Below are 25,910 nucleotides of genomic sequence, written 5' to 3' on the forward strand. Positions count from 1 at the left end.
TAAGACGTGAGAATCCTCTTCCGCCCAACCCAAGTGAGCTCAAGCAATTGCCACGTGTCTTGCTGACTATCTAATGAAGTTAACACATCGTGATCTACTTCTTAGACTTCCACTGGCATTTTGACGACTTTATACTGGAAGTATGGATGGTACCAATAATAGAAATAATAATGGATAGTCGATAATATGTTAATACATTTGTTCATAATAAGTACTTGAACGTGTTATGTGATCAGATAAATTTATCTACAATTCTCTTATATTTTTCCAAATAAACTCTCAAGACTAGACTAATTATATTTGAATCACATTTGATCTTATAAATCGTAACCAGCTAAAAAAAATGATGTTAGTCAAATTCTTGTTCTCTCTAAAAAAACTAATATTTAATGTTCGTCAAAGCTAGAGAGCAATCTTTAAGTAAAATTACTCAAATTGCTAAAATTATAAATAACATTTTTGTCATTTGAAGTGGTGAAAATTTTATATTACAATGAAAGAGAAGCACTTAGAAGCTCACATTTCCTGGGAATTAAGAAATGAAACAATACTTGGATCAAAAAAAAAAAAAGAAAAGGAAAAGGAAGGAATACAATTGGCAAGCTATTAACATGCAGTAGTATGTACTATTGCCTTTGTTCTATAGGTTCTTCTGAAATGCCTTCAGTTTCCGGCGGCGTCACGCATTCAATTTCCGGCGGCGACATCAAGGCCTGGGGATGATCAGGAGTGTTGGAAGCGACCGTGTTGTTCCACCTTAAACGGAGAACTCCATTCTTCTACATTAGGGAAAGGTGGAAATTCCTTTGGGGGAAAAAGACTTCGTTTAATATATCCTGTTATTCTAACTGTTCTCTTCCAAATACTTTCATCACTCGGACTTGCATTGCCCTGCTCCATTTTTCGGTCTCCAAACTGCCTCAGCAAGATAACAAGAGAGATTAGGAAACAAAATGTGGAAGTAACGCCGGTAATAATATAGAGGCCGGAGAAACTCTTGAGGTTCAAGCTTTCCGGTATATCTGAAGTCGCATTTCTTGAACACTTTTCTTCCTTTGGAGTCAACCACTTATGTTGTAGCTCCTTCAGTTCTCCATGTTCCAATAGCTTTAGAACGACCCTAGTGAAATCCCTCGCTATTGGGGAGCCCTTCTGGAATGCCTGCATGATAAACACGAAATCAATTCTGTTAGTTTCGTAGAACTACTTAAGTTGAGGGAAGTGATTTCGGCACACCATTATATGGTAATTTATTGTTCTTTGGATTGAATAAACCAAAGGAGAATAAGTTGACAAAAACAAACAACGGTGTGCAGAAACCGTTTCCCTAATGTTGAATAGTAAGAAGATGTGTTGTATGCAATGTATTCACTAATTACAAAGCTGAATCCTCCGAATCTGTAGGTTGGCGCAGTTCTAGTGTATCCCTTACAGTTCTGGTTGATGAGTACTTCTGCAAATGGGAGTTCAAGAAAGACAGCAGATAAATGTTTGCTCTTGAAATAGTCCACGTTGTGCTGGGGGTCTATTTCTATGATGTTTGCGTTTCTGAATCCAATAACATTAAGCATGTAGTTCCTGACAAGTGAATCTGCAGTTGACCCAACTCTCGCTTCGGTTCTCTTCAGCATTTCGGTGTCTATTACGTTTGGTTCTATCCGGTTGATGGTAAGAATTGAAGAAAGATTAGCAGTGTAGCTTGAGCTTGAGATCAATACAACAAAAAGCCACTCTATAACAACTACTCGTGCTAAGTTGTTACAGATTTTCTCTCCTGCAAGATGAAAGATTCATACATTTAACTTTTTGGTTTAACAATTTTAGACTGCATCGTTTCATAGTTAGGCTTGTACTGATATCTGAAAGAGAAATGCTTTACGAAAACTTCTTTTTCTCCTTCTGGACGCCTTGTTTATTTATGTCCCGTAATTTTCATTGGCTTCTCAGAAGTAGGCATAGCCTAACCTTTTGGGGCACTTTTGGCCTTCCCGGGCCAAATTATACCAACATCATTACGTCTGTTTGTGCCTTGCCTGACAACGCTTTCTGAAAACCCTACATCTCTATGTATCTTCCCATCAACGACATTTATGATCCTAAATCGTGGAGAATAAAAACGTACCTCACCTTCTTTGAAGTACATTTTACCGCTCAGACCAGTACAATTATTCAACAATATGTTTAACAACACCTGCAGGCTGCTACTAGTAGTAGAACTGTTGTTACTAGTCATTATTGTTATGGCCTGTGCAATGACGGTCATCATATCGTAGGCTTGAAGCGCATAAATTCCTGGCATTGGCGCAGTGTTATCTTCGTCTGAAAACTTTGTTTCGAGTTCCTTTAGGAACTTCGTACAAGAACTAGAATTATTAGCATAGTAGGTCTTGATTCCGAGAGTGCCATTCATATCAGAGTTGTCAAGAGAGTCAGGAAAATCGCTAATGACACTCTCTGTGATTATCCAAGCTGAGTCTCTTCCTACAATTCCCATCTTCTTCGCTACACAAAACAGATGAGTCACTGTAGGAAAAGATGACTGAATAACAATAAACACACGGGATTGTATGTTGGGAAGGCTCAATATCTCTTCTAATTCATCCCAATTTGGATTAGACATTGAAGAAACTCGCGGGAGAATCAAATGGTGCTGAATCTTCAAACCAACATCTCGAAGGGCCTCAGATAAAACAGCTAGCATCCCAACAGCTCCACCGTGACCATCATCTTCGTAGACTACAACAACCCTTTTCCAATTGTACCCAGAAACCATATCTGCTATGCATTTCAACTGAGCAGAACCGTCTGTTGCCATTCGTATCAGATATGGCCAGCGGCTTTGGATTAGGGGCTGGGTGATAGCTGGCGATGCAAATGAAATCACCGAAACATTTGATTGGTTTCCTGCACGATCAGCTACTTAAGCTGCTTCGTGCCATGTCTCCATGCCAACTATCACTTCTACCTTCTCCTTTATCAATCCTTCAGCTACAACCAATCCTATGTTTCTACCTTCTCCATATATATATTTATGGTTAAGCACTTATGTGTACAAACTAACTGCTTAATGATGTATGTTATAACAACCGTCGTGTGTATACTAACCAGCAGAAGAAGCACGAAAGGGGGTCTCTGCCAGATTCTCGAAAATGAAGGACTGGCTTATGAGTCTTCGAACAGTTGTTGAAGTTTTCAGCTGCAATTTCCATGGCAGTTTTCTGTTCTTTCCCAATACGGCCATTAGCATTAATGATTGCTCCAATGTTGGTGACATTGCTACTATTGTTAGCTCCAACTCCATGGGAGATAGCAATTAGCAAGCAGACGATGAGCACAGGAAGCAAGAGCCCAAGTTTAGGGAAAGGAAAAGACATTTTGTTCTGATCTAACCTTCCCCACATGTTCTGTTTATATATATTACTGTCTTGCACAAGGATTTGTGTTCATGCTAGGTAAAATTTCCGATTGTGTGCAAGAGAAAACGCGGTATTTTCCCAGAAAATGTGTGTGGATTTTATCCTTGAATTGGTCCGCTAGAAAAAAAGACTACTGAGATATGGGGTAACAAGTCTTTTACGATGAATCAACGTAACGGTTATGTAAGTTTCAAACTTGCAATTTTGGGATTTAGCAGATCAGCTTATGCTAGGTAAAATTTCGATTGTGTGCAAGAGAAAACGCGGTATTTTCCCCGGAAATGTGTGGATTTTATCCTTGAATTGGTCTGCCAGGAAAGAATACTACCGAGATGTGGGGGAACAAGTCTTTTACGATGAATCAACGTAACTGTTGTGTAAGTTTCAAACTTGCAATTTTGGGATTTAGCAGATCGATTTTGTGATTCACAAAAATTGCATCTCTTGTTTGGATGTGATTTGTCAAACATAGCACTTGGATGTAGGCCTCTCATGCATTTAGTCTTATTGTGTTTTGTAGCCCCTACTGTTGACCAATCTTCTCCCCTTACACCTAGTTGGATCTTGTATTATTTTCCCCTTAACACCATATGTCCTCCTCACAAATTTCTAGTTTCAAATTCTAAACTGCTCTAATTTACAGAAAAGAAATTTGAGCTAGGGCGTAAATGGACGAGCACACTGACCTAATCAACTAATGTATCTGCATGTCTGGGTCAAATTTCTAGTTAGACCATTTAATAAACAACTAATTGATTAGTTGACCTTGATGTTTATTTGGACATCTTTATAACTGTGACTCCATTAGCTTCTGGAAGTATTTAGAATTTAACAACGTTGCTTCTGGCCTTCTATGAAAGGTATTCATAAACCGTTATACCAAGGAGAAAACTTTCCGTTGACGCTTCAATTTAAGGTGAAAATCATTTTGCTTCCTTCGGACTGTTGCAAAAATATGTGTTGGGCGACACAAATGGCCTAATTCGACTTCAACCATTGGAGCTCAAAAGTGGCTTCCTTAACCTTTTCAAGTTCGCTAACAACACTGATGAATCTTTGCCATAAAGCGCTGACAATCGATCTTCAAACCTTTTGATCTTACTGGACTTCAAGTAATGCCGCCAACATTTGATGCTGGTGTCTCTGCAGCAAGGGAGATTTTCTTCCCTACACATCAACTCCTCATATATAAGCTGCGACTCGCAGAAGCCATTAATATACAACAAAAGAGCATGTTACAGATATATTAGTATGATATAACGAAATTGTCCCTAATTAAATTGATCATTCTTACCACAAATATAGTTACAATGAACCTATTCAACTAAGCTCTTCTAGAAGGAAACAATGGATTGAATCCAAGTCTAACTTAGACGATTTTTTTTTTTTTTTAATCAAATTATCTAAATTTTCTATAAAGAAATCTATTGGAGTTTTCTTTTAAATACAATTGCTATTTCTACTTCAAGTTTATCCCTCGGCATTTCAAAGTAATATGAATGAATGTGATACCTATACAAAAATTAAGCAGTCTGGAATTGATACTAATAATGCTATTGTGACAATAGTGTGAGTTCAATGCCATCAAGAGTTATACTTTAGAGCTTACTAATTTATAAGTATTACACTTGTGAGTTTAATATATTAAACTCATAAATTGGTATTAAACCATGTATGGGGCTTGACGCCTACCTAGTGTCAGAAGGTCAAGGAAGTTGGTGACATACTGACAGGAGAGCTGACAACCGAAGCCCTGGTGAAGGCGGCAATAACTATAACGGTCCTAAGATAGCGAAATTTCTTGTTGTTTAAGTTCTGACCCACACAACGGACGTAATGATTATCTTATAGAGAGACACGGTGAACTAAACATACCTGTGAAAATGCATTCCATCACACTCAAATTTTCTTGCCTACCGTGAAAATTACACTCCTATACGAGTTCAATGTATTTGAGACCACGCTCGCTTTTCCGGACCTACTGTGGAAGGTCTAAAGGATCGCTTAAACCTATTGCAGACTTTTATTACACGAATAAAAATTCAAAAAAAAAAAAAAAGAAAAGAAAAAGAGACCTAAAACAAAAAAGCAGAAACATGTACTGCCTGCCGCTGCCAGTGCCTCACTATTGCAAGCACACGCACCAATCCCACAACTTTCGCCCCCGATCCAACCCTAAACCAATCAAAGCCATGAGAGCCGTCGTCCAGCGCGTCGCCTCCGCCAGCGTCGAGGTCAGTCAGTCCACACTCCCCACATCCACATTCACCCCTAATTTCGATCTGGTATACTGTATATTATTTATTATCCGACGCCTCAACTGCGTAAGATAGCAAATTGCAGGTGGAAGGGCGCATCGTGTCGGAGATTGGGCCGGGCCTCCTCGTCCTCGTCGGCCTCCACGACTCCGATTCCACCTCCGACGCCGACTACATGTCCGTACTCGCTACTAAATTAATTTTTCTCTCAATTTTTATTTATTTTATTTTATTGGAATACTAATTAGTGAAAAATTTTCAGATGCCGGAAGGTCTTGAATATGAGGTTGTTCCCAAATGAAAGCACCGGCAGAGGATGGGACCAAAACGTAATTTCCCTCTTTTTTCATGAATTTAACTGAATTAACGGTTTCTATGCTGCTTTTTATTTATTTACTTTACTTCTTAACGTTTTCAGGTAATGCAGAGAAATTATGAAGTCCTACTTGGTAATTCAGCTAAATGTTTTTTTTTAGAAACATATAAATTACAATTTTTCAATCGATTATTTTTGTGAGGACGAGCCTTGGCGCAACGGAAAGTTGCTCCTTTGTGAACGAAAAATTACGTTACGGGTTCGAGTTTTGAAAACAACGTATTTGCAAAACAAGGGTAAGACTACGTACAATAGACATTCCCCCGACCATCGCAAAGCAGGGAGCCCTGTTGGCTTCGTGAAAATGCTGGACCAAACGGTCGTATGTTATCCATATATGTGTACTTGTGAACTCTAATGCTGTAGTGAGAATGTGACAGTGAGTCAGTTTACATTGTACGGAATCTTGAAGGGCAACAAGCCGGATTTTCATGTGGCGATGCCGCCTCAGAAAGCGAAGCCCTTTTATGCTTCTGTGGTTGAGAGCTTCAGAAATTCCTACAAACCTGATGCAGTCAAAGGTGATGTCTTGTAACTCGAAAGTTCTGCTATACGTTTGATGTATTGCATACATTGTCAAATAAACGGCTTGATCTCGCTTAACGGATTGAGAGTTCTCGCTGCATTCTGTTATCTTTGGTTCAGAATTTTCGAGTTTTGGCTCTTTCTTTTTGAATGTGTTCGATTTGTTGATCTCTTTTGTTTCTTTGATTGGATGTGCAGATGGTGTGTTTGGAGCAATGATGAAGGTTAATTTGGTGAATGACGGACCAGTCACAATGCAGATCGACTCACAGTCCCCCAAGTGAGTGTACTCCCCTGGTATTTCCGGTGTTTTCCATCACCGTGTTTGCATTCGACTGAACTTAATTTTGCTAACAATCATCTCAGGAACTCGAATGATGTGAGCGAAGAACAATCATGATTTCGTCAATTGGCTCAAGTGAAGATTTAGCAATGGACTCGGAATTTGAATATCTAGGATGTAATATTTGACTTTCTTGATTGATCTCTGGTTTTCCATCACCGTGTTTATACATTCTTGGTTTTCTTTTTGATCTCCGGCGAACGATCTCACTACAATTCTACAGCCTGACACTGATTTATCCTAGAACAAAAGTAGGTGGAAATGAAGGTTTAGGGCCGACCATAAAACACAAAGCGCGCGGCACATTCCTTAGTTCTTGTTAAGCTTTCACCGGACGCTATTCGCAGCTGACCTGAAAAACGCGGAAACAAGCAAAGCTCAGATATCGGTTCTTCAGACAAAAAATTACAGTTGCTGTAGGTTAGGATCAGAATCTTTCCTGATAAACAGACGTGTTCAAGATTCAAGTTTAGCCAATACGCGTATAAATACTAGAGATTCGAATCAGGTTACCTGTAACATATTATAACTCTGCTGATAACATCGTAGCTGCCGTAAATAGTGCTTCCCTTCCGAGTGACGAGATCTCCATGCGCCTAAACCATGTTTTGGTAATAATACGAGGTTAAAACTTATAAAGAAAAAGCCTACGTGCTTAAACTTACTGTTTATAACAGACGTGTGAAGGAAAACTAACGAAAAATTTATAAAAAAAAAAAAAAAACTTTAGTTTGAATGAAAAATGACAAATAAATGTGTAGTGAATGGTACTAGGAAAATGTAAAAATATGGTTTTTCGTTAAAAGTGAATAGTACTGGGAGTGTTTCGTTAAAACTCCTCATGTGCGAAGGAATAAAGGAAACAAACAAGTAAAAACTGATTCTGATTCAGAACTTACTTGTCTGCTGCCTTCATATTTTTGAATGCTGATATTATGTTCTCGCATATTTCAACAAGTGAGCCACTACTTGTTTCTTCATCGGAAGCAGAGGCGTCTCCAACCAGACGGTTTTCACATGGCAGCGACAAATGAGCCTGAAAAGGACTTAGAAAGTATAAGAAACTTACGGTTAAAGTGTAAGACATGCTACTCTGATTGACTTAAAACCGTAAGTCTCATAGCATAAGATAAAAAGCCATTTGGTGTGTCATAGGATTAAATATGGGTGCATGCTCGTGCACACATACACGTACATACTATGTCTTCTTAGCCATCCAATCGGATATAAATGTATATCGACTCATCCCAGTTGTCCAAATGTCATCCAACTGGGAAACAAGACCTCATCTAAGGCCTTTTCAGACAATTTTGGGTCATTTCGCTTGCATAATGCCCTCTAAACGCCATCGACTGCATTAACACCATGTAATCAATGGCACATGGTAATAGGCAATGTTCGGTAGTCCCACAAGAAAAGACAAGCTATATCTACGTGGTACATACCATCCATAGACGAACACTTCTGTAACCAATGCACACAGGCGCAGACTCAATAAGAATGTTACGGAAAAATGACATCACATCCTTTGAAGAATCAACCAAAACATCACCCTGGAATGAATAAAGAGAATAATCACCTGAAATCCATGTGCTAAAAGCAACTGTACTACTTCTGTCCTAATCTTCTTTATGGTACTTCTTGCACTGGTGATATTTGAAAAGCACTTCAACGCTCCGTTGAAAGATGCATCATCATCTGGAGGACCATTTGACTTACGAGTGCGAATGGAAGGCTACGACATGTAGAATACAATTAAGTGAGGACATTAACAGACAACAGGCAATATAACAAATAAAAATAATGCCAGGACAATATAAACGCACTCTGAAAACTTACCTTAGCAATATATTTCCACAAGTACTGAACAACTATCTTAAGCTTCCATTTAGGTTCATCGAAAACCTGCAAATGCAACCTCACAAAATAAACTGGCAGAAGGAATAAGAACTCGTGGCCAACTTATAAAAAATTGTTACATATTAATACTGAAGGTTAGATATTAATGAAATACAAGACCCTTAACAAACTCAAAGAAATTGCTAATGATGCACCAAGTGCATATGAACCCAATTACACTTGAAGATAGAACAGTGGCCATGCTATAAGCACCAAGAACAATGTTTCTAAAGCATCAGATTTCAGTAAACAGCTATACAAATGAACTCCCCCCGTCAAAATTTAACAGATGAACGGAACTTCTTAGGTGTGAAGTCAACGGTACTGGCTGCCACCCATGGTAGGAATACAGAAACATAGAAAACCACAAATGGGAGAGGGTGAGGGATAGCAATTAAACAATTTGAACCTGGAGAAATGGGTCAAGAATCTCTTTATTGTACGTTAGTTCCTCCAAAATCATCTCCAACAGAGGAGTTCTGCACCAAATGTGAAAAGTGTTTTTGCATAAAAAAAATATTAAAATAAAAGATGATATATAAGCAGAGAGAGAGAGAGAGAGAGAGAGAGAGAGCGAGCAACTACCGTTCAATCAAGAAAACAAACTAGTACCTGATGCCATCAGCTCTGGTAGTAGAACCTTGCGTATCTGCACTCTGCTTGGATGCATCAAGCTCCATTATCTGAAAAGTCCAAAATGAGTGACAATTCTGAAATTCATCATACAAAACCTCCATAAAAACATTTCTAAGGGGCTTACAATTACTAGAAACTTCTGCATGGCTTTGCAGGTATTCTTTCCTATCTCGAGTAAAGCGATTGCAGGACCAGTATCAAAATTTTCAGCAGGTTGTGCCACAGAGTTCTTTGAACATATTAGATCATCAGTGAATCCAGCATGGGTTTGATACAGGTTACACATAATGGTCAAGCAATCCTTCATCAAGCTTGCGTGGTTTAAGCATCATGTTGAGTTGTGGTATAAGAATTGTGGTATAAGAATCAATTTTGAGGGGCTTCGTCAAGCAATCCTTCATCAAGCTTCGTCAAGCAATCCTTCACACCTTCAAAAGATAATTTTGAGGGTAAGAGTTGTGGTATAACAATCAATTAATGTATCGGCAATGTGAAACGGGCTCTTCAGTATTCATGGCTTGAAAGAGAGAGAATACCAGAAGCATGTTGAGTAACAACTCTCTCAGAACTACCCAGTTTGTGGTTTCTGCATACAATAAGGAGCAACTTAAAACTTCCAGAAAGCTAGAGGTACATAACATAACAGATAAGAAGATATCAATTTACCTTTATAGATACAGTTACGTGGTATAAAATCCCATTCCAAAACATTAATTAGGTATTGAAACAATAGCATCTTTGCCAAGGACTGCAACAAAAGATCAAATAAGCCCAAAAAGAGATGAGCAAATTCGCTTACCCAGGGAAGCAAGACTAAGCAGGTTAAGTAAGTCTATATCATTAAACTACCAAAAACATAAAACTCAATCAAAACCCAAAACCACAGATTGAATGAAAGCTCAAGAACGATACGGTCATATTATGCTCTCTGATCATTTTATCAGACATATTCAAAGAAAATGCGAATTCAAAATCTTCTCTTATACATTTTCTATGATCTTACTGCAAGTAAACTAACCTTTGTTTCTGATGCTTGGAAGTTTGCTTCACCAGTTGCATCAACAAGTGCTTGTATCAAAAGTTGGAAACTCTGCAGTTGGCAAGAGAACACTTCAATCAAGGTGAAATTGCAAGAGATGAGCTTACCAAAACGAAGATAAGATTCCAACGGGAGCTCAAAAACAAAAAATATAAAATCAGGTGGAATTGTCATCAATCACTAGGATCTTAAACATAATAAAGTGAACTAGCTTTTCACACAACAATTATAATTATGATAAAAAAATCTAACTCACATACGAGTCAACTGGTCTCCCGGAGTTATTAGCAGCTCCCTTTTCGTTACTAATGATTTCAGAGCTGAAGGTGAATGGAAACCAAGTCTAACAAGCACACAGAAATGGCGTTTAATTGATACAAGATGAGTCAGTCCAACATATCAAACAGATGGGGAGAAGATAAAATCTTAGTACCTCTTCAACCACGATTAATAAAGGCAAGCTACTGGATGATTTTGATTTATCTGCATCAGAAGAATATACTCGAGGGAAACGCTAAAAAAATACAGGAAGAGTAAATTTGTAAGAAACTTTGCACCATCTGATTGTATAAAAATACAAATTGAATATTAACGTTAGCATTGGGCACCTTATCTAAATGGAAAAGATTGCCTCAAACATGGTACTGTCCAACAAATGGCACGAACAGAAATTGGTTATTTGGGCAAAGATATATCGGAGTTCCATCTTTCGGTACAATGGAAGCAGCACGAACGGCTTCGAGAAAAGTGATTCCTGTTCACCAATTTCCAAATAAACAAGCAACGATTGAAAAACGCCCAAAAATGTTGGAAGAAAAAATACAGATAAAACGGTGTGATTCCCTTTATAATATAGAACAGAGTTGAAGCAACTGATAGAGGAACCAATTTTAGTTCCCCAACTTCATTTTCTTGACGAATTTTCTCAGCAGCCAAACAGGAAATTATCAACAAAAAGGGAACAACAGAATTAAGACTTACTATCCTCGTAGGCGTCCTGATTGTCTTTAGCTTCGGAAGACCCGAGGATCGCTAATATGTTCTCTTCGATTCCTCCCACGTTTCTCGTACTGCCGGGCCTCTCCATCTTTTCCTCTGCCAGAATTTCGAAACCCTTCCGCACTGAGTTTATGTTCCCGCCAAAAAACCCACGCAGACGGAGACGGACTGACGCCATTTGTGTTTGGAACGAAAGAGAAATTTGAAAAAAAATAGAATTCCGTTGCCGGGACTTGAACCCGGGTCTTTCGGGTGAGAGCCGAATATCCTGACCAACTAGACTACAACGGAGGACTTGGGAGTTCATTTAAAGAAATATTTTTAGAATTAAGATAAAGTTTGGATCTTTAGTGCTTTGCTTGTATAGAAACTTTACTTCGTAAAGACTAATGTTGTTCATGTGTTTCGTATTTTTCTTTCTATTTTACCAACCAAAGTTTAAATTCTTTCCTTTATAGCTAATTTTCCTGAAGACTTATAACCCTTTTTTTTTCATGTTCTAATTTAAGACTAGAAATATAGCCACAAGAGCACTCGAGATCAAGAAATATGGTCATGCTAGAACCTAACTCAAGTGGCTAAAATCTTACAAGTCTACAAATTTCGGTTAAAGGTTCGAGTGTTTCCGCAATTCATCTATTTTTCAAATTTTCCGCGCAAAAGAGGAGCAATGGAGGGAAGGAGATGGATAGAAGGAACATCGAGAATGTAAATTTAAATGTGAAAATAACTTAAAAATTCTTCCATTTTTTATGTTTTTAGTTTTTCTCCATATATATATTTCTTCCTTACCCCTCTTACTACCATTTTTCCACACCCTTTTTTATCTCATTTATTTTCTCTTGCCTTTATCACCATTAAAAAAAAAAAAAAAAGCTAGATGAGCCTTAGTTAAGTTTACTAGCCTTCATGCACGCGTCACGCGTGTGTAGAAGACATTTTTTGAATCACGGCGTGCTATGCACGACTTACACGTTTTAAATGTATTTATATGCGTAAATTGACAAAATGACAGTCAAATATTTGAAGTAAATAAATAATCTTAGATCATGCTTGAAGAAACCCCTCATAAACCAATTAAAACAGCTGAATTCACATAATAATATCGGTCTCTATTGAATTTATATTAAGAATAGAGAAAATAATATTTAATAAATAACTGATTGAATCACATTATTGCTAGTCCATTGTGAGGCTAAGCCCACCCCCCTCCCACTTAATGTAGATAATATCGTTTGTTCAAAAAAAAAAAATCATTTGACAACTAATTTAATCACATTATTATCTGCATATGAAAGACTTTTTTTTATAACTAGCATTACACACCTCTTAAGATGTTTTGAACGTGTTTAAAAATAGATAAAATAATATTTAATGAATAACTGATTGAATCACATTATTGCTAGCCTATTATGAGGTTTTAATTATTAAAAAAAACTGTAAAAAAAATTAATTATTAAAAAACACTGTTAAAATGATGAAAATACCCCAGCCACATTTGATGCATTATTTTGGGTTGCTTTTGAAGTTTTTTGTTTAAGGGGCATTTTTGTCTAACTATTTTTGTGAAGTTTGTGACACCAAAAATACTGTTCATTGGGCCCTTGGCTAGTTGGCTTTATATATAAAGATGATTGATTTAAGCAAGTAAATGACTCCAGCATTCCTCAAAATAAATATGGTGAACTGCGCAGAACACAATATATATGAAAGAAAACTTGTGTGTTTATCTGTCGTTCAAAGGCTCTTTGGTAACTACATTTTCTAGTACATGAGATAAGATAGGAATAATAATACAGTGGAGCAATGGAGGAAGGAGGAGATGGAAGAAGGAAGGATAAATCTGAAATTGAAAGTGAAACAACTTAAACATTTTTTCAATTTTTAGCTTTTATGCATATACATTTCTTATTCACCGATCCTACTACCAGACAAGCCTTAATTAAGTTAGGTTTATGATCGATTTCAGCACTTAAATAATGCCTGGTCTTTTGAGCTGAGACATCCTAACTTCAAGTTGGGTACAAGCAGAATCCAAATCTTTATGATCAATGACAATGATGTTTACCACCTTAAACCTCAATAAAAGAAAGCAATTTCTGGGCAGAGAAATGATGCGATCGAATAAAGTCGTAATCTGTATATTACTACTTCCTCAAAAAAAAAAGAAATATCTGTGCATTACAACCTTCAGCAGCTACAAGATTAATCAATGAGTTTCTTTTGGGTCAAATCAGTCGATGAATTATTGAATATTTAAAATTGCACTACCTACTTTCTCTTCAACCACTACAACGTATATATATCACAATATCAATATCAATTGGGTTTCGAGTTATGGCAGACCCAATTTCTTGACCTGATCTTTAAAGATTTGCAGAAAATTATTGAAGCATTTAATTCTGTCCAGCAATAAAGCTATATTGTTTCACCGCCAAAGGAGGCTAATTACTGGAAGCAGCTCTGCTTAATTAGTTTGTTTCAGCCTTTCTGTAATTAGGGTTTCTTACGGAAGACAGTATGGTCCATGGATGCATATTTTACATCTGGAAGTAAATAATACACAGAAGTGTGCGGAAGAATATTTGAGAACGTTTCTTGCAAGTTGCAATAATCCAACTTGTTCTTAACTTTGTTGGTTAGGCAGGCTAGCCGACCCACTGGATATGCGTGGTCCAGTTTATGCTATACATGAATTTGTTGCTTAAAACGCCGAGACCGGGCTACTGTTTCCTCCTAATATTTATTGATATATCTCATTTAGAATACATATCATGTGGTCGATGCACAAAATCGGATCAACATAAGCAAGACTCATAATCACACAAATATTGTGTTTGTGTGTGGTTCAATTTGAATTGGGCTACGTCTACGTATATAGTAGTTTATAATTCACTGTAAATATAATTGTACATTTTACATTCAAGCCTTTGAGAAAGTAAAACCTCGAGAGAAAGAGATAATATGGTGTTGAATATAAGTCCCAAATCGGAGAATTGAGAAAATAAAATATAATATATAAGCATATAGTTTCATCCTAATAACACTGAGACCTTGTGATAAAACCCAATGTCTGGCAATAGGTAGGTGTGCAACTCGGGCATGTTAGATGGTAACTCGACCCTAACCCAACATTCCTAATTTGGGTTTGGGTTCAGGTTAATTCGGGTTCGGGTTTAAATTGGGTTCAGGTTTGCCCAACCTTATAAATTTCAATCTTGTAACACATTATTTTATAAGATAAATCTCAAATTTTGAACCAAATAAGATCATAAATACTTTAAAATCAATTTTACATAGACAATACCAACGTTTTAACCAAAAGAAACGTAAAATCAACAGAATCATTTATTGCTTCAAATGAAAACCAAACAACAAACTTCGAGTAGCTTATATAATATGAAATGGGACGGGTAATATGTCCATGAGCAATTTGGGCTAGAAATGGGGTTGGGTTTGGGTTGGCATGGACGGGCAAAGCATCAGCTCAACCCAATAATTAATAGGGTTGAGGTCGGGTTGGGTTTGGACAGGTTTTTACTTTATTTTAAACCGCTCTATTGAGTTTGAAATCGGGTTGGCATGGGCAGATTCGGGTTGACCCAACCCAAGTTGCACCCTTAGCAATGAGTGATTAAGTTGGAATAATATTGGTATGGTTAGGAACTGAAGATTTGACATGCTGTAATTGGAAGGTAGAAGCCTCCTTATATATAGAAAAAATGGAAGGTAGAAGCCTCCTTATACATAGAAAAAATGGGTGGGTAAAATCATTATTTGTTGTGCATGAAACAGAGACGCTAACTAATGGTCTACAATGTGTGTTAACTATCATATATGTGTCGAATAATTAATTTTGGACACCCTACAACCCGTTGATGTATATCCCTATTTCACTTCAGGTAAGTCCTTCTATTATTTGTGGAGTTCATGTGTGAAGAGAACTGGGCCAACTCGACCAACGCATATGTTAAGAGATTAGTGTTGCTATCATTTTTGACTTTGGTTTAGCTCAATAAATTTCATGTGCATTTTGCAGGTTCTGCCATGTCCACATTTATGTTTGACATCTGCTTCAGTAGCTAGCATTGAATTCTCTTCCCGTTATTGCAAGCCACCCCTTTTACAACATATATATCCATCAATGAGAACACCGTCGACGAATCAAAACCTACCAGTCTAATGCTAGGGAGACTAAATTTGTAGATCAAATTTTGTAAATTAAACAACATGGAAGTTGATGATTGAGTTATTTTTTATTGGTGTTGATTAACATGATTATTTCTTATTGGTGATATATCATTTAGTCTGCAAATTTAGTCTATTAATCTTACTCAACCAACAATATCAGTCATTTAATTATCACAGGCCTATTAAAGGAGAGGTGAAGGGTGGCAAAAGTTCCACAGAAAAGCATTAATGCATTCAAAAATGGTGGCGATGGGTGTGCTGATCGTAACGTTGGGTTTGCTGCTTCCTTTGCTCTCAGGAGCAGTCGACATTGGCCGAGTGAGGGAAGTCGCTGCTCGGAACAACGTGACATGTGTCTTAGTGTTTGGAGATTCAAGTGTTGATCCTGGCAACAACAATGTTCTACCGACCTTCCTGAAGGGCAATTTCCTTCCTTATGGGAAAGACTTCTTCAATGGCCTCCCTACTGGGAGGTTCTCTAATGGAAGACTTGCCACAGATTTTATTGGTACGTAACACAGTTTTAATTCATAATTAGTCACATTATGACTAATTTACTTGTATTTTATATGTTGTGTTTATTCAATTACCTTGCATGTTTCCAATTTATGATCAATTACCAGCGGATGCCCTTGGCTACACAAAAATAATCCCAGCATTTCTTGACACCAATTTGAAGTTGCAAGATCTGCCGCATGGTGTTAGTTTCGCATCAGCTGGTTCCGGCTATGATGATTTGACCGCCAACATTTCGGTAACTAACTATGGAATACTTTTTAACGACAAATTTTAGTGTGACGGTCACATAATCACAAGTGAAAACTAATGTATATCAATTTTCTTTTTGTTGATTGAACAGAGTGTATTGTCTCTTCCCAGACAGCTGAAGTATTTTTTGCATTACAAAGTCAAGCTGATAAAATTGGTAGGTCAGAAGAAGGCTGAGGATATTATTAGAACTGCTGTACTCATATTGAGTATGGGCACAAATGACTTTGTCCAAAATTACTACTTGGACCCAACTCGACCCAAGCAGTTCAGTGTTGAAGAGTACCTAAATTACTTGGTCTCTAGCATGGCTAATGGCATTCAGGTCCTCTTCTTTAATCTCCTAATCTTCGGCCCTAACTAAAATGTTTGAATTCATAAAATCCCTACGAAATGGTTTTGACACACCTGTTTTCTCCTTCTGCATACATTTCTTTTTATCTTGGCCTTTGAATTCAATCAATCAAGGTAAAGTAAAGTAAGAGACACAGAGAGGTGTGCAAAAAGAGAAAAACTGCGTACACATCTGTAATCTGTATTGTTAAACATTTTTAAGTTTATTTTTGGTGCAGCAAATGGAGAGGATAGGAGCGACAAGATTGGTTGTGGTTGGGGTTCCACCATTGGGGTGCATGCCACTAGTGAAAACGCTAATGGACGTGACAGCATGTGCTGAAAATTACAACAAAGTGGCATTCTCGTTGGGTTCCAGGATACAAAAGAAATTGGAGGCCATAACCAAAACATCCAGAATGAAAATTGGTTTTGTTGATGCTTATGGTATTATACAAAATGCCATAAATAACCCAAAATTATATGGTCAGTCAATTTTTCTGATTACTATTTATTCATAAATTTATTAAAAATAAGTAATTCGTATCTGATTTGACACATGATTTGACACGTTACTTGACACCAAATAATGAAGACAAGTCCAAATTCTGTGTTATAACTAAAAGAAACTAAAAAGTTTTGTGAAAACTGGCAGATTTGGCTGAAACTTCAAAAGGATGCTGCGGGACTGGAGCCATAGAATTTGGAGATTCATGCCGGGGACTAGAGACATGCACTGACCCAGCAAAGTACGTATACTGGGATGCTGTTCATCCAACTGAAAAAATGTACAAAATCATTGCTGACAAGGCTCTCGAAACTCTTTCCGAAGCACTCTTCGTATAAGAAAATTTGGCTCGGGGTACACAGTGATGTATGCACAAGAAATCAGTTGGTGGTTCTTAAATTGTATCGATTGTTGTCAAAAGAATTTAAGTACCAGAGTTGAAGGTTCGACTAATTTGTTTTACTCATGTGAGTAATTGTAATAATCATTTCACGTAATAATCATTTCCTGGTCCAACATAACGCAATTTTTTCACAATATAACCGTGACACGTATGCTTGCATTTTATTTTGCACTCACTTGGGTTATAAGATCTTCATGAACGACTATAGTAATTGATCAATTATAGTCCTTGATGACACGACCAATTGTAGAGCGGAATGCTAGTTTAAACAAGTTCTAACTAGTATGCTTTCTGTGTGGGGTGCTGTGAAGCCCAAAAAACGTCCTTATCTGGATTATCTGGATTTAGGACGTACAAATGCACTGAAATTGTACAAATAGAACACTTCTTATTTTTCATTCTTTATTTGTGGATAAATAGATAATATATCATTAATGAGATTAATATTCATGCTTTACATATCAATTTGCAATTTTAATGTGAGGTAAAAACAAAAAAAAAAAAAAAAAAAAAAAAATTGTATTCTAACACAATGAGCTGGTCTATCATTGCCATTGGAGAGAATTGCCAGCACCGTTCCTACGCAAAAGCTGATGTGCATAACTGTACTATAGCTGCACAAACTTATTTGCTATATTTGTTAATAATTTGATTTAGAACATCTAATAGAAAAATATTATAAAAGTTTTATTCAGTTTTATATTCTTTTAAGTTTAGAGTCGTTGACTACACTTTTCAGCCTGATCTTAGGCCCTGACTCATCCTTCGTGAATGAATCTTACAGAGGAATCCTTAGGTTTTCGGGGGCATTAATCCTTGCAAATGTTTATGTTAATCAAGCCGACATTCTCACTCCTGCTTCGTCACCGCTACTCGTGCAAGTGCTTCTCACTAGGCGGAACCCTCCCTAACGAAGCATTTTTACATCCCACAAGGATTTTTGCCCCGTGTTATTTTGACGGTTGTCTAGTCCTTCATTAAATTAATAATAGGATAAGTGCGAGACAATTTATTAGTTAGTGTGGAATCCACATTTGCAGCATACATACCACAACTATTCACATATGGAGCATTGACTTCTCAACGATCTCAACTATAATGCTTTGTTTTCTAAAACGACAACTCCTCGTCACATAGTTTGATCCCAATAGTGACAGTGTAGCTTTTATGAAGTTCATAAATTGGTCTCACGTATGCCACATCGTTATTATAATGAAAGCTTATACAATCAAATAAATAGAAAACATAGTTTTTCAATTTTAAAATCTCATGATGTAATATGTGAAAATTAAAGCTTTGTGGCATTTTTCAAATATTATGCAAAACGCGGAGTGTGTAAAATGTAGTTAGATCTTTTCTACTTTATGAAGCAGGGATAATGGAATTTGAATACAAATATAACACAATGTCCTAGCCAACTAAACGTTTAGGTCTTAAAAAGACAATATCTAGCACAAGTGAAAAATCAGCGAGAGTTGCCAAACAACTTACGCTTTGCAAGAATATGTTATCCTTTTGCCATCAACAGAAGCAAAGAAAAGTGATCAAAGTCAAACCCCTTGGCTCTGAATACATTTCTAACACGCCTAATTCAAATGCACCCACGGATTTTGATAAATATTCCACTCCAAATCATGTTCGTACGCCGCATCTACATAACAACATCCCTAGCTTGCTTTGATCTTCTGCAAATCAAACCTCCCCTTTTGTCGTCGGCCCTTATTGTTTTTATTCTCGCTAGCTAGCTATTATATTATTATTCTAAGTGAAGCGTGCGGCTAGTTTAGGACATTGATAGCTTGTATTTGTGCATCTACTTGTTAATCAAGCTGGCATTTCTTGGGCTCTAAGATATGCCAGCTTATTGCAAAAAATGAATATCACAAGGTTGGATACCGTGGCATTTCTTGGATACCATGTTCACTGCCATTTCTGGGTTCCTTGGACGGGACTGGATTAGTCCAAAAAATGAATATCACAAGGTTGGATTGGATGGAGTTTTACAATTATTTAACAATTATATTTTCCATGTAAATTTCAAATGACCCTCTTTGAAGTTTTTTCGATGATAAAATAATGTTCTTTTGGAAATGTCTTGAAGTAAATTAGTATAGGGCAGCACTTTTGGACTTTACAATTTTGCAGTCTCTTCTCTGTGTGGTGAAAAGATTTTAGAACTCTCATATTATATCTTTTTTCAAGGGTACACAAGAATTTACTTGTGAAATCAGTAGCTTCAGGTCAAAGGGATCTGATTTGCAACAAGAATTAATTAATTATGTTCAGATGGGATATTTTTGCTAATTAATCCTCAAATGATCCAAATCCCTTTCCACCTGACTCTGCCAAGTGCCATCTATATATGATATTATATTGTCTCAGTTGAGTCCTAAAATACATTTCTGAATGCTGCAGCCATCTGTCTGCAATTATTTTCAAAGAGTACCTTAAGGAAAAAATGATTTTATAGTAGGTTTTTAGGATTGTTTAGAAGCGAGAGGTGTAAGCATGCCACTATAAAAACTCAACTTTATACTCTATCCAGCTTTCAATTCGTCTTCTTCTTTGTTTCTTATGTAATCTTCATGAATTTGTGGAAGGTCTTGACAATAGAAAACCCTAAGTGCATAGAATCTACATCGATAAAGCCGCGCAAATGATTAGAACACCACACAAGTCGATGTGGGAGACTTAATAATGAATCCCACATTTTATTAAACTCTTACAACTCCTGAAATCCTCCATGCATTTTGCAGCTGGATTGAGCTACAAGTTTCCAGGCTCTTCATTAAAAGCTTAGCTGTTCACGCGTCTCTCTTTAGTCCTTTATATTGCCCATTCTCTCAATCTCTTCTCTCCCCTCATATCGACTTCAAATTGTGTGAATATGACTGTACATAGTGATATTCATGCAGAAAAGCCAGCATCTGAAGCTATAGTACTAGAGAACGTGTGGGCGAGCTTTGTCGGTGTGGATGGACCGAAAAACGCAACAGAATTGTCTCAATCCTGGGAAGATATGCCTCCTCTTGATGGGAGAGAAGGTTCAATGGAAGTTCTACAAAGGCTACCAAGTCTAGGTAGGTGGATATCAATGGGAACTGAGGCCTGGGAGGAGCTTCTGGACAGTGTTGTTGGTCCTGCACAAAATACGGAGCAGTCTTGCAATGACAAGCTAGAAGGCAATGGAGCTACAAATTCGGAATGTGAGGCAAAGGTCGAGAGAGCAAAGAAAGTGGAAATTGTGAAGCACTACCGCGGAGTTAGGAGGCGGCCGTGGGGCAAGTATGCAGCAGAGATTAGGGACTCAACAAGAAAAGGGGCTAGGGTTTGGCTTGGGACTTTTAAGACTGCTGAGGAGGCCGCTTTGGCTTATGACAAGGCTGCTTTGAGAATTAGAGGCTCAAAGGCACATCTTAACTTCCCCCTTGAAACAGTTGCAAAGGCTATGGGATTGGATTGCTTCAGCATTTCTTCATCCTCAATCGGTTCGAATCCTCGGAAGAGAGGGTTGAGCGATTGGGAAGAAAATGTTGAGGAAAGAAAACCTGCAGTGAAGAGGAAGGCAAGCATGCATAAGATGTGTGATCATGAATTTGATGTATTTGAGTTCGAAGACCTGGGAAGTGACTACTTGGACAGTTTGCTGTCTTCTTTTTGAAGAACATGATGTGTAACTTCCATTCAAACTAGCCTTACAGAAAGAGATAGCAATTTCTATTTTAAAAAAATAGCAAAACATTATATACTTACATACAATTTCTCGTGGAATCTGCAACATTAATCAACAATTATAAGGTGCTTTGTTAAGATTTCAATAAAGGATAGTGACTCGCCAACTTAAGACACATCAGCAAGTGTGTAAGGATTTTATACAAAAGGTTTCCATGTTATAACCATCTTGTAATTTACTTTTTTCAGATTTTCAAAGAGTTTTATATCATTTAATTATTTTACTATTCTTAGTTCGAGAGATTGGTGGGTAATTTCAGGTAGATCAAATTTGTAGATTAAATTTTATAAATTAGATGATAAGGAAGTCAATGAGTAGATTATTACTTAAGTGTTGATTAACTTATCTAATTTTTTAGGGTACTGCTAGGAAGACTAAATTTGTCGACAAAATTATTATTTGTCACCAATAGGAATGAGCATATTTATTAACGCTTAAGTAATAACCCAATTATTAACTTCCATGTCATTTAATTTTCAAATTTTTTTCTACAATCTACTTAGCATTACTCTACCATCAAAAGGATATCTCCGAGCTGGCTTAAGATGGAGAGGCAGATAAAATGAAAACGTTGAACGATGATAGACTTTTTACACAAAATGGTTATGAGATTCCTATAACTCTTCATTTTAATTTTTGAGCTTTAAAATTAATAGAAATGATCTATGAGATTGTCTACCGTCAATTATTTTGGTTTATTTGTGAAAAATCTCTTTTAAATTGAAGAAACCACCCGTTCAAGAGGAGGAGTTGATTTGATAAAAAAAAACACCTTTAATTTAACAGAGGTTTCTCATTGAAAGACCAAAATGGACAATCTCATGAACCACAATTTTAAATTTCAAAAACTAAAATGAAGAATTATGTAAATCTTCAAAACCATCTAAGATAAAAAGCGAAAAGAAAAGGATAATTTGTGGGTACTCCTCGGCGAGTAGTGTACCCAATATACTGACTTGGATACGTGGAACAACAAGATAATAACACCTGTCCATCTCAAATCTGCTAACACATAACCAATCAGCCTTTATCCTTTTTGCCAAACACATTCTATTCTGCTATCCAAACACGTCTTCTCCCTCGCCAAATAACTACCAGCCTTTCATGAGTTCCATCCCATTATCCCAAGCCACCATCCTTTCCCACCACCACCAAGCCCACCCACCCTCCTCCCACCGCTGACTGCACACCGCAGTGAGATTGCGGCGACAAAATTTGGGAGGATTACGGATTGGGGTATCTCGGTTAAGGAATCGACGTCGGCTTGGCGAGTGAGCTTGAAGCTTGCACATAATGCCGGAGCCGTCGAGGTCACGGGGTGGGGTTGACGAAGGTTGGAAGAGGATAGGGCTTGTTCAGATTTGACATGGCAGAGGTAATAGGAGGAAGAAGAGGGCTGTTTGGTTCTCAACATAGCAAAAATTTGATACGGAATTAAAAGGGACAGCTGTTCCCATTTCACAGGGCCATGTCATTTGGTCAGGAATTAGGCACTCTCGGGGGAGTACCCAAGTATTTTTCAAAAGAACTTAACACGTTAGAAAGTATTCGGAAGGACATAAAGGAAGTAATTTAGAATAATGTTATTCATATCATGTCTTTATACAGTATTTTCATATTACCTTAGATGATAACTGATGTTAATAGTCACATCATTTTAAAATTTTGTAAAATCTAAGGAAATGAAAGAGAAAAACTCCTCGTATACCACAATCATCATTTAATTAATTAATTTTTCTTAATTATTAGTTTATTAAATAATAAATTAAATTTAAAAATCTAATTAATTCAAATAATATGATTGTTCATATCAAATATCATCTAAAATAATATAAAAATATGATACAAAAATATTATATGAATAATTTAATCAGATACCAAGTTCAAATTCTCCATCGCAACTTTGAACCCTCAAGTATATCTACTTTCACATGTTGAAGATGAACCATCTTTTTTCAATTATTAAAAGAAAGCAAAATAAAGCAAACCCACTCCACAACCGACCTTGAATTTTTAATTTATTTATTTTTTCTCTCTTCCCTGTTCAAAGTCAAGCCGTGCTCTGTACCTGGTCAGCTTATCCAAAAGACATTTCACATTTCTTTTTCTTAATAACAAAATTTTAAATTGTACGGTCAATGGATGGTCTATATGAACTGCTCTTCTTCTATTTGAAAATAAAAAGGAGGTTGATTTGCTGATTAGAAAATTTGGTCCCCGCAAGGGATAAGTCTATTTGCTTTGAATATGAGATTAGATTATTGTCAATCTAAGTTACGTGTAAGTTTTTGGGTTCAACTTGTAATAGAATGGAACAAATTAACGTGAGAGAACCAATGAAAGAATAGGTTGGATTGATTGACCAAATTGGCAATTAGTCTTACAAAAATTAGATAGAGAGGTTCACGTGTGTCTACCCACCAACCAAAATAGTGGTCCATTTGACAAGTGAGAAATGCTAAAGAGATTCAAAAATGGAAACACTTCATGAGCTTTTTGTCATCTTATATTTTTAATACAATATTTTATAACGTTGACACATGAATTGACGTTCAATTATGAGGTGATCAACGATCCATGAAAAATACTTTGAAAGAGTCTCTTTTACATTTCTCCAAGACACCATTTAGTATGTAAAAATTGTCCCATAGTCCATGCATTTCACTACAAAATATAAGCCCAGAGACTGATTTTTAAGGGACTGATATGAACAGTCCTCTTCATTTTCACATTAGGTACTGGACAAGATGATAATTAATTCTCACTGAGTGTTCCTCAAATTGTAGGTAAATTGTCTTAGTAGATGAGAATTGTTAAGAGGAATCTCTCACAAGCGGGACTCTTTGTCACATTCAGTTTAACGTCAATTCCTATACCAACATTATAAAACATTGTGCAAAAAATATGAGGTAAAAGAGAGTTCATGAAGGTCCCGCTTTTAAGAGTTATTTTAGCATTTCTTCTTGCATCCACCTGCCTCATCAAAATTGTGAAGCTCAAAGAGAGAAAACCAAAAGAATGTATGTATGTATACAAAATAAGCTCCAACTCATTCAATTATATTACAAAACCAATAAAATTCACTTCTTGCAGTACATTTGTATACCCTTTTTTCTTTCTTTGGCAGTGAATTATATTGTTACTGTTTGTGTTGGCAAAGCAAAAGAGAATAACTAGCCAATGAAAGAAAAATTACAAACTTTCCCAGACACCTCTAAGAACTCTGCTTTCTATAAAATGAAACTTAATGTCCTAGTGTTTAGTAACCCGAAGTTTGTAAGTAAAAAAGAAGAAGAAGATTTCTAGAAGATCTGACCCTCCATATTTTGTACCTCCACGGTACTTAATTTACTCTCAGATTCTGATCTTGGCGTCCCAACTGAAGGCATACTAGAACTTCCACTTGAGTCTGAAGTAGTAGTACTGCTTTTACTATTTAAGCTGCAAGGTGTACTAAAACTTGGCCTGAATCTATGAACTGATGATGTTGGTGGAGATGATGCAGCCACAATTTCAGCTGGGAAATTAAGCATGGCCTTAGTACCACGCATTTGAAAAGCTGCTCGATCGTATGCCAAGGCAGCTTCTTCAGCTGTGTTAAATGTTCCTAGCCATACACGCGCACCTTGTCTTGTAGAGTCACGGATTTCAGCTGCGTACTTGCCCCACGGACGCCTCCTCACGCCTCTATAGTGCTTTTTGCCGACGTTCTTGGTGGGTTCGAGGCGATTTGGTTGACGATGGATGTGGTGCCTCTGTGGCAATAGTGAGGGGGTGAGAGACGTGGCTTCATTTAGGACTTGGTATATGACCATGTCTTGCGAGTCATTCTCATTCAATGGGAGCTCATTTTGTTGTGAGGAGGCTAAAGCCATAGCTTCCTTAGCCAGTTCTTCCTCCCCAAGATGCCTTCTCATACCTGTAAGGAGCCTTCTGAAATCTGGCAAGAACAGGTATTGAAGATAGTGGCATATAGGCACAAGACTTGTATTTAACTTTGGACTAAACGGAGGAGGGAACGTGGGGTCAAAGAATTTTCATTGGCACGAGGATGGTGATGGAAATCAACAAAAAGAAAATTATATATTGGACTAGTCTTCCACCACTTGATGTTGATGGTGCACAACTTTTGCCCTTGGCTTCCTTCTGATATTACAAATCATACCAAGCATAATAACTAAAATTTCCATTTAGTAATTCAGGGAAATTGGTACGAAGGTCGATGCCCCAAAGATGGGTTTAAAGGGTGATATTTGCTATAAACTTGTTATGCTTCATAATCTCAAAATATGCCTTGAGCAGACATATGTGGGATAATAAGCACTTGCAACTTGTGCATCATCACTGTGAAACTAATTAAGGTTGATTTGTGTTAAATTTGGACTTAGATAAATTAGTTAGAACAATATGTTTTTATTCTGTATTCAAATTTGAATTTCTTTTTGTAGTTTAAATTAATCTAGTGCAGGCTTGTCGCTTGTAA

The 25,910-nt window shown here is 37.0% G+C and overlaps 5 protein-coding genes, 1 non-coding gene and 1 pseudogene across 6 annotated transcripts; 3 read left to right on the top strand and 4 right to left on the bottom strand.

Moving 5' to 3' along the window:
• Positions 1-515: 515 nt before the first annotated feature.
• LOC137728540 (glutamate receptor 2.9-like) lies at positions 516-3,401 on the bottom strand (annotated as a pseudogene).
• A 2,057-nt stretch (positions 3,402-5,458) lies between these two features.
• LOC137729657 (D-Tyr-tRNA(Tyr) deacylase family protein) lies at positions 5,459-7,108 on the top strand. Its single transcript, XM_068468654.2, has 7 exons — positions 5,459-5,650; positions 5,760-5,851; positions 5,937-6,003; positions 6,093-6,123; positions 6,431-6,571; positions 6,774-6,855; positions 6,942-7,108. The coding sequence occupies exons 1-7, from the start codon at positions 5,513-5,515 to the stop codon at positions 6,973-6,975; spliced, it is 585 nt and encodes a 194-aa protein (XP_068324755.2). The 5' UTR covers positions 5,459-5,512; the 3' UTR covers positions 6,976-7,108.
• Positions 7,009-11,669, bottom strand: LOC137728542 (negative regulator of systemic acquired resistance SNI1-like). The gene is made up of 15 exons (XM_088678128.1): positions 11,474-11,669; positions 11,101-11,126; positions 10,926-11,006; positions 10,749-10,835; positions 10,472-10,543; positions 10,120-10,201; positions 9,980-10,039; positions 9,578-9,780; positions 9,430-9,500; positions 9,227-9,296; positions 8,758-8,823; positions 8,498-8,653; positions 7,818-7,954; positions 7,432-7,514; positions 7,009-7,270 (listed from the first exon to the last, which is right to left on the bottom strand). Exons 1-14 carry the CDS (start codon positions 11,667-11,669, stop codon positions 7,442-7,444), a joined length of 1,380 nt encoding a protein of 459 aa, XP_088534254.1. The 3' UTR covers positions 7,009-7,270; positions 7,432-7,441.
• A 40-nt stretch (positions 11,670-11,709) lies between these two features.
• TRNAE-CUC (transfer RNA glutamic acid (anticodon CUC)) lies at positions 11,710-11,782 on the bottom strand. The gene has a single exon. It is a non-coding gene; the product is annotated as a tRNA-Glu (tRNA).
• Positions 11,783-15,426: 3,644 nt separating this feature from the next.
• On the top strand, positions 15,427-17,812 carry LOC137729781 (GDSL-like Lipase/Acylhydrolase superfamily protein). The gene is made up of 5 exons (XM_068468805.2): positions 15,427-16,190; positions 16,306-16,436; positions 16,542-16,775; positions 17,023-17,269; positions 17,439-17,812. Exons 1-5 carry the CDS (start codon positions 15,911-15,913, stop codon positions 17,627-17,629), a joined length of 1,083 nt encoding a protein of 360 aa, XP_068324906.2. The 5' UTR covers positions 15,427-15,910; the 3' UTR covers positions 17,630-17,812.
• A 1,600-nt stretch (positions 17,813-19,412) lies between these two features.
• Positions 19,413-21,653, top strand: LOC137727256 (Integrase-type DNA-binding superfamily protein). The gene has a single exon (XM_068466110.2). It carries the CDS (start codon positions 20,582-20,584, stop codon positions 21,353-21,355), a length of 774 nt encoding a protein of 257 aa, XP_068322211.2. The 5' UTR covers positions 19,413-20,581; the 3' UTR covers positions 21,356-21,653.
• A 2,803-nt stretch (positions 21,654-24,456) lies between these two features.
• Positions 24,457-25,477, bottom strand: LOC137729761 (pathogenesis-related genes transcriptional activator PTI5). The gene has a single exon (XM_068468781.2). The coding sequence runs from the start codon at positions 25,342-25,344 to the stop codon at positions 24,730-24,732; it is 615 nt and encodes a 204-aa protein (XP_068324882.2). The 5' UTR covers positions 25,345-25,477; the 3' UTR covers positions 24,457-24,729.
• Positions 25,478-25,910: the final 433 nt, after the last annotated feature.

Source organism: Pyrus communis, chromosome 10 (genome assembly GCF_041283825.1).
Source record: "Pyrus communis isolate YQ-2024b chromosome 10, ASM4128382v1, whole genome shotgun sequence".
NCBI lineage: Eukaryota > Viridiplantae > Streptophyta > Magnoliopsida > Rosales > Rosaceae > Pyrus > Pyrus communis.

Coding starts and splice junctions, on each gene's coding strand:
- LOC137729657 (XM_068468654.2), top strand. CDS start 5,513: ATGTACTGCCTGCCGCTGCCAGTGCCTCACTATTGCAAGCACACGCAC. Junction 6,124..6,430: donor AAATTATGAAGTCCTACTTG/GTAATTCAGCTA, acceptor AGAATGTGACAG/TGAGTCAGTTTACATTGTAC. Junction 6,572..6,773: donor CAAACCTGATGCAGTCAAAG/GTGATGTCTTGT, acceptor TTGGATGTGCAG/ATGGTGTGTTTGGAGCAATG.
- LOC137728542 (XM_088678128.1), bottom strand. CDS start 11,669: ATGGCGTCAGTCCGTCTCCGTCTGCGTGGGTTTTTTGGCGGGAACATA. Junction 10,836..10,925: donor TATTAATCGTGGTTGAAGAG/GTACTAAGATTT, acceptor TGTGCTTGTTAG/ACTTGGTTTCCATTCACCTT. Junction 8,824..9,226: donor TTCTTGACCCATTTCTCCAG/GTTCAAATTGTT, acceptor TTGCATTTGCAG/GTTTTCGATGAACCTAAATG.
- LOC137729781 (XM_068468805.2), top strand. CDS start 15,911: ATGCATTCAAAAATGGTGGCGATGGGTGTGCTGATCGTAACGTTGGGT. Junction 16,191..16,305: donor ACTTGCCACAGATTTTATTG/GTACGTAACACA, acceptor ATCAATTACCAG/CGGATGCCCTTGGCTACACA. Junction 16,776..17,022: donor GCATGGCTAATGGCATTCAG/GTCCTCTTCTTT, acceptor TTTTTGGTGCAG/CAAATGGAGAGGATAGGAGC.
- LOC137727256 (XM_068466110.2), top strand. CDS start 20,582: ATGACTGTACATAGTGATATTCATGCAGAAAAGCCAGCATCTGAAGCT.
- LOC137729761 (XM_068468781.2), bottom strand. CDS start 25,344: ATGAGAAGGCATCTTGGGGAGGAAGAACTGGCTAAGGAAGCTATGGCT.